The sequence below is a fragment of the Cicer arietinum genome, chromosome 8, assembly GCF_000331145.2.
Source record: "Cicer arietinum cultivar CDC Frontier isolate Library 1 chromosome 8, Cicar.CDCFrontier_v2.0, whole genome shotgun sequence".
Lineage (NCBI taxonomy): Eukaryota > Viridiplantae > Streptophyta > Magnoliopsida > Fabales > Fabaceae > Cicer > Cicer arietinum.
Genome location: NC_021167.2, coordinates 17027421 through 17035478, shown reverse-complemented (window position 1 = coordinate 17035478; position 8058 = coordinate 17027421). Strand labels below are relative to the sequence as shown.

The following is an 8058-nucleotide window of genomic DNA, read 5'->3' as shown; positions in this document are numbered from 1 at the left end:
GCTAAAGAGTATTTTTTATTTGCAGATTTAGTTAATTTTATACATGATTCAACCACATTTGACTTTTAGTTTTTTTTGTTGTTTCAAACTCATAATTTTGTCTCTTTAATTTGTATCATGTGGATGATGGAAAAGGGCAAAGGAAATTGCTTTATCATTAATTAATTCATTACATACCATTTTTGCCATATTTTGTATAAAACTTCTAGTTATAAAATTATCATTTTTCCAATTAGTTACAACACTCTAACTTGTATAATTATGTTTTTTTCTAATTATTTACAAAGCAAGGCTAGTGCATCAGCCATGATATTGCATCACGAAGACAAAGGCAACAACAGAGAACAAAGCAGAATTAAAGCAGGCTAGAGCTGTTGGCTTGTTTAAAATTGTAATTCGATTTTGCTTAATTTTTAAAATTGTAATTTGATTTGGCTTAATGTTTAAAATTATAATTTGATTTGGCTTAATGTTTAAAATTGTAATTTTTTGTGTGTGAATAATTATGAATGCATAAATATCTTTTTTATTATATGTTTTTTTTTTAAGATTTCATAAATATAAATAAATAAAGACAACATAAAAATTGATATATTATGAGTATAATTTAACAGGCCGGGCAAAATTAGGGTACTACAATGCTCATCTAGGGATGTTGAATCTTCTTTTGGTGATTTTCCTCTAGAACCTTCAGTGGTTGCTATAGTTGCACAATTGCAGCTTCTTGTGTTCATTCCACAAATTGATATATGAACTCTCGATGTTCCTCCTACTGCTTTAGGATCTGCATATCCTGCTTCTAGAAGCCTCTTTGCACCTTCCTTCGGTCGTGTGTTTGATCTTGCTCAGTTTGTTAATAATGAAGATTTTGATCGTCTATAAACTAAGATTTTGATCGCCTACAAGCTAAGACTAAAGCGTTTATGGAACAGACAGCCAAAAATAAGGAGAATATTCATAATACCATTAGTTTGGTTATGGCCAGGCTCATGACTCCCAACCCTTAGTTGCCTAATTTTTAATTTTTTTTTTGTATTTTGTCTCTCTCCGTATTTTCTTTTCCTCTCTTTTTGTCGAATGACAAAACGGGGAGAATGTATTTCTGATAAATCTTAAGCAATGACTTTTTTCTTATACTAAACTTCATTTACTAATGCACATTAAACTACTCTGTCAGCATATCTTTCATCTTATGAATTAAGTATACATATTCTAAGGGGGAGCTTATAACACTTTATAATATTCTTTTATACTTTATTTTAAAAAATGTTCACAAAAAAAGATGTTTTTCATCATAAAAAATGGGGAGATTGTTAGAACCAAGTTGGTTTGAAAAACTATGACTCTTACTTATTTTGATAATAACAAGATTAGTTTGTGGGAAAAAATTTAATGCATTGACATTTTGATTAAGTGTGCAAGTGTTAGATCAATTGAATTATATAGATTATTTTGTCGTATCCCGTTGAGAATTGGCGCAGACAATGGAACAACGAGACTTCTCTTCACTATATTTTTATAAGTCTAATGTAAGCGCTTTGACATGTGCCTTTAGTGACGCGAGTGATGATGTTTGTTAGCTGACTCCGATAATGCAAGCAATGTTCTACTTCTAGTGATTACGGAAATACGTGATATGTTATGTTTCAGTTTCCCCTGCATAACATAACTATGCTCTGGTCGTTTGCCTCTGATAAGTTGATAAAGCAAATGATCACATGCCTTTGATAATCTTAACATGCAATTGATCGTCTACCTCAAATAATCACATCATCACTTCAAACATGTGATCATCTGTCTCTGAGTTATGTTGTATGTTTTCCTCTGATAAGCTTGACAAAGCAAGTGGTCGTGTGCCTTTGATAATCTTAAAAGCAAGTGATTGTTTACCTCTGATAATCAAATTATATGTTCAAGTATTTTATCTTTAACTCTGAGTTATGTTTTATGCTCTAAAAGAATTCAACGCTCTATTGAAATTCATCGCTCTTCAAAGTTTCTATGAATCATGTTGATTTCTTGCAATCAAGACAACGACCAGAAACCTTAATCGATCTCTATAAAAAATGTACATTCTTCACTAGAAATATAAGAAATTCACAAGCTATAAGCACATCTTCACTTTTGTTGATAATCATTCCTTTTCACTTTAGTGTTGAGAAAAGTTTTTGAAGAAAAAAATTTGTAAATTCAGAAGAAAAAAAAAACCCAAAATGTTTCTTTTTTATCCTAATGCAACAGTGGATGCCTTCCTCAACAACTTGAATGTACTAAGCTGGAAGGTTGAGAATATTGAACACATTTTGTATGACTATTAGATGTTCAAGTGTAAGTTTGATTATGCGGTAAATTAGTGGATTAAATCATTTAGGTTGAAGGGACTTGACGTAGCTAATGTATTAGTGGTAAACTAGGATAAATTGGTTGTGTCTTTTCTGTTTTTTCTTATTTACCTGCTCTGCTTTCTTTATTTTAGAGTAGCCACGCAAAAAATACTTTAAATAAGAAACATAATTCAAACCCCCTACTTCTTGTGTTTCTCATTCTACAGCCTCAGGGAAATGAGTGCGAAGGGTAAATCAGCCCTAGTGTTTTGTCAACTTTTGATCTACTATAGCTAATATGTTCTTTAGGAAAAGATAGAAGCATCTTATTACATACAAAATGGGGTGGCATGCTCTCAAATTGATTTGAACAATCTCTTCATAGTTAATTATACTTCGATATGAACTCTTCATAGGCATGCTAATTTTGTGCATATTAGAGGCATTTAAGGGTTTCAGAGACATGTTTGAAATTCATTCTTCAAATGTAGTCTTTAGACCTAGTTTCAGAGCCATTAATCCAAATTTATTATTCTCATAAAATACTTTTTCTAACATCAAAACTATAAGTGGAAAACCAACTTAATTCCAAATCTAGGACTTTAGTTTGTGATGTTGATTATTATGACCTCGTAATTACAGAATATGACAGTCGTTATCAAATTAAAACAATATAGAAAACAGAATACGTCTAACATACAATTAAGATCGAACATACAATCATACGATGCAAGATTTATTCGGATTCATACACAGCGGAAATATAATAGCATAGCATACAAGATAAAGGTAAAAAGATAAGGGATAGAATGCACCAAGGTTTATTCTGGTTCAGTTGTCAATAAGACAACCTACATCCAGTCCTGACAATCCAACTGGATTTCAGCTTTTTCTCCAATAGAAAGAATTGAGACTTGTTTACAGATTGTCCAGTTTCCTCGAAACCTATCTATCGAACTCGAATTCTTTCCTATTGCTTAACCCCTTGATCCTTGCAGTCACTCGTCAGACTCACACAAGATCAAGTACAGCTCCTTCTTGGTGAGGCCTCTCACCCAAGAAGATCACCACCAGTTTCAAGTTGGATTTTACACAGTAGTTTGTTTATAAAACTTTGATTACAAAAAGATATAAAAGAAGTACAAATTTTGTCTTCAATCTTGATCAATGTATCTCACACAATAACTTGGTTGTTCATTTGAGTGTTTGTGACATCATTGTCTTTTTCTCTCAAGAATTCTTTTTCAGCTCTCTTAATGATTATGAATAATCTTTTGGTCTTGATCTGAAAAAGCAATATCAGAATATTATCAAAATGTTCTTAAGAGTTCTTCAGTGTTCTGAAGTATATTCAAGTATTATCAAGTATTGTGTTGTAGAGCAATGCTAGTTTGTTTCTTGCTAAACGATGACACAAGAGAGTTTCCAAGTAAATGACAAGTTCCAGAAGTGCTTTTCCTGTCTAGTTTGCATCCGGCAAAGTATGAATCTGAGTAACCAACTAAGGTACAAGTTGATCCCTTAGGATACCACAAGCCTAGACTCTTAGTTCCTACTAGATATCTGAAAATCCTCTTAACTGCACTAAGGTGAGACTCCTTAGGATTTGATTGGTATCTTGCACACATACAAACACTGAACATGATGTCAGGCCTGCTTGCTGTAAGGTTTACCTTTCTCATCTTTGTCTAGGTAATTTCCTTGACTCATGGGAGTATTAATGGACTTAAGGTTTTCAAAACTAAATTTCTTTATCAAATCATTATAGTATTTAGTTTGACTAATGAAAATGCCTTGCTTGCTTTGGTTAATTTGAAATCCCAAGAAATAAGATAGTTCACCCATCATTGACATTTCAAATTTACCTTTCATTAAATTTTCAAATTCTTTGCACAACTTATTGTTTGTAGATCCAAATATTATGTCATCAACATATACTTGGACAAGCAAGATATCAGTAGTTTTTGTAAAGAGTGTCTTATCAACATTTCCTCTTGAAAAATTTTGTTGAATGAGGAAAGTGCTGAGTTTCTCATACCAAGCTCTTGGAGCTTGTTTCAACCCATAGAGGGCCTTTGATAGCTTATACACATGATTAGGAAAATCAGGATTTTCAAAACCAGGTGTTTGGCTAACAAAAACTTCCTCTTGGAGGTCACCATTGAGAAAGGCACTTTTCACATCCATTTGATAAAGATTAAAGTCCATTATACAAGCATAAGCCAATAAAATTCTTATGGCTTCTAATCTAGCTACAGGGGCATAGGTTTCATCAAAATCTATTCCCTCCTCTTGACTATAACCCTTGGCTACTAGTCTAGCTTTGTTCCTTGTTATCACACCATTCTCATCCAACTTGTTTCTGAACACCCATCTGGTTCCTATGACATGCTTACCCTCTGGCCTAGGTACTAAACTCCACACCTTGTTTCTCTCAAACTGGTTTAACTCCTCTTGCATAGCAAGTATCCACTCACTATCTAACAGGGCTTCCTTAATGTTCTTAGGTTCAATCTGAGATACAAAGGCTGTAAAGTTACAAAACTGACTAAGGTTTCTCCTAGTAGCAACACCTTTAGAGATATCGCCTATAATGTTGTCTAAAGGGTGGTTTCTGTTGAACTTCCATTCCTTAGGCAACTCACAGGTTTCTATAGGTTCTACAGGGTCTGCACTAGTTGGAGGGTCAGCTATAGGTTGTTCTAGTGGTTCAGATTCTACAACATCATCCAAAATGTCAATAACCTTAGAAGGAGTTTTGTTCAAGTTTTCTGTAAATAATTCATCAAACTTTACATGAACTGACTCTTCTATGGTCTTTGTTCTTTTGTTGTAGATTCTATAGGCCTTACTAGTTTGGGAATATCCTAAAAAGATACCTTCATCTGCCTTAGGGTCAAACTTTCCTAGGTGTTCTTTGCCATTGTTCAACACAAAGCACTTACAACCAAAGATTCTAAAGTAGGAAAGGTTTGGTTTTCTACCCTTGTAAAGCTCATAGGGTGTTTTCCTAAGCAGGGGCCTAATGAGAACTCTATTTACAACATGAGTGGCTGTACTAATTGCATCTGCCCAAAAGTACTTAGGTAGGTTGGAGTCCTTAAGCATAGTCCTAGCTAACTCTTCTAAGGATCTATTTTTCCTCTCCACTACCCCATTTTGTTGTGGTGTCCTATGGGCAGAATATATGTGGTTGATTCCATGTTGTTCACAATAAGTTTGAAAAGAATCATTTTGGAATTCACCTCCATGATCACTTTTTATTGAAACAATTTTCAAATCATTCTCATTTTGTACTAAAGCAGCAAACTTTTTGAAAACAGAGAATGTATCACTTTTATGAGCTAAAAAGTAAGTCCATGTGAATCTAGAATAATCGTCAACCAGCACATATCCATACAGGTTTCCACCTAAACTCTTAACTTGGGCAGGTCCAAAAAGGTCCATGTGAACTAGTTGTAAAACTCTATTTGTTCTAACCAAGTCTATAGAGGGAAATGGAGTCTTAACCAGTTTACTCTTCTCACATGCATCACACAGTCTATCTTTAGAGAACTTCCTATTTGGTAGACCTAAGACTAACTGTTTGCTGACAAGTTTATTCAAATGATTCGTTATACGTTTATGCCATAACCAAGTCTCATCTGAATTAGATAACAAGCAACATATAGTACTTGGCAAAGAATTAAAGTCTAACATATAAATGTTATTAATTCTATCACCAACTAACTTTATGTGTTTGTCATCTTTATGCTCAATAATACAAGATTGCGATGAAAAACTTACCTGGAAGCCTTTATCACATAGTTGGCTTATGCTCAGCAGATTGTGTTTTAGCCCTTCTACATATAAGACATTTTTTATTACTGCAGTTGACTCATTGCCTATGTCACCAATTCCAATAATCTTTCCTCTATTGTTGTCACCATATTTGACAAAACCTCCTTCCTTTAATGTCAAGGACAGGAATTTGGATTTGTCTCCTGTCATGTGCTTTGAGCATCCGCTATCTAAATACCAAGAATGCTTAGTGGATGTCAAGCACACCTGCAACACACAATCAGAATTTTATTTTAGGTCCCCAATTTAAATTGGGTCCTGGAAGGTTAGTGTCAAAAATTGATTTCTTTGCTATCCAAACTTGTTTCCATCCTCTATTGGCTAATTTTTTAAATTTGCAATTTGAAACAAAATGTCCCTTTCTGCAACAGAAATGACATGTACCATCAAAGGATGAATGTTTGTTTGGTTTAGTAAAGATGTCATACATATTCTTTGAAATAGCAGATTTCTTACTATGTTTGACATTTCTGGTTTGCATATAACCAATACCATATCTATTGTTATTCCTTTTAATATGCATATTGGGTTTATATCCTAAACCAGATTTTTCATTAACATGTCTTTGATTGCTAAGTATGACATTCAGTTTATCTTCACTACTAGCAAACTTCAATAAATCAGATTTTAATGATGCAACATTTTTTTCAAGTTCAATGCATCTTGCAGATTTGTCATGTGAATCCTTTTTCAGTTATTCATACAAATTTTCAATTTCTTTATGATCGTTTTTCATTTGCTCAAGCATTTTCTTTGTACTTATCAATTGTTTAATAGAATTCACATACTCATCATGCAGTTCATTGAAAGCTTCTTGTAGCTCATCATAAGATGGATTAGATTGTGAACTAACCTCATTTTCTGATTCTGAGTCGGTATTTGCCATGAGACACAGATTCGCTTCTTCTTCATCCGAAGAGGCAGAGGATTCTTCGTTGTCATTCCATGCAACATATGCTTTTCTGGTCTTGGTGACTGGTTCCTTGACTTTAGTTTTTGTAGCTCTATTTTTGTTCTGCAACTTGTAACACTCGGACTTTATGTGACCTGTTTTACCACACTCATAACAGGTAATTGTCTTGTTGTCACTAGTCTTAGAACTGGATGGCTTTCTGAATTTGTTGTCTTTCTTTTTCAGAAATTTCTTAAACTTTTTGACAAGCAAACCAATCTCAGGTTCTTCATCAGTCTCACTGCTTGATTCATCTGAGCAACTATCTTGTTCAGTTTTTGATTGATGCGTTTGGGCTTTCAAAGACAGTCCTTTCTTTTTCCTGCTATCTTGCTCTGACTCATCTAGTCTATGCAACTCCATTTCGTGCTCCCTGAGCTTTCCAAACAGTGTTGCAGTGGTCATGTTTGCCAGATCTTTCGATTCAGCAATAGCAGTTATTTTGGGTTGCCATTCTCTTGTTAAACACCTCATGATCTTTCCAATTTGATGTTCATTCTCCACCTGTTTTCCCAGGGCATGAAGGTTTTTTATAACATGTGTAAACCTAGTCTGTAGATCACTTATTGATTCATCTTTCTTCATGCTAAACAATTCGTATTCATGCATGAGTGTATTTACACGAGCTCTTTTCACGTCTGTGGTGCCTTCATGTGTTTCCTGAAGAATGTCCCACATTTCCTTTGCTGATTTACAGTTTGATACCCTAAAGAATTCTTCTGCACATAAAGCAGATGTTATAATATTCTTTGCTTTAGCATTATATCCTACCTTCTTCTTATCATCCTCAGACCATTTGGATCTAGGCTTAGGGATCAGCAAATCATTAGTTCCAGCAATTTTAGGTATGTATGGTCCATTTTCAACAGCATCTAGAATATCAATACCACTAGCTTCTAGAAATATCAGCATCCTATGTTTCCAATACATGTATGCGGTTCC

General features: G+C 34.0%; 1 protein-coding gene across 1 annotated transcript; it reads right to left on the bottom strand.

Annotated features, from left to right (window-relative positions):
- Positions 1-1765: 1765 nt before the first annotated feature.
- LOC140919076 (uncharacterized) lies at positions 1766-7590 on the bottom strand. Its single transcript, XM_073364592.1, has 3 exons — positions 7018-7590; positions 6111-6371; positions 1766-1867 (listed from the first exon to the last, which is right to left on the bottom strand). Exons 1-3 carry the CDS (start codon positions 7588-7590, stop codon positions 1766-1768), a joined length of 936 nt encoding a protein of 311 aa, XP_073220693.1.
- Positions 7591-8058: the final 468 nt, after the last annotated feature.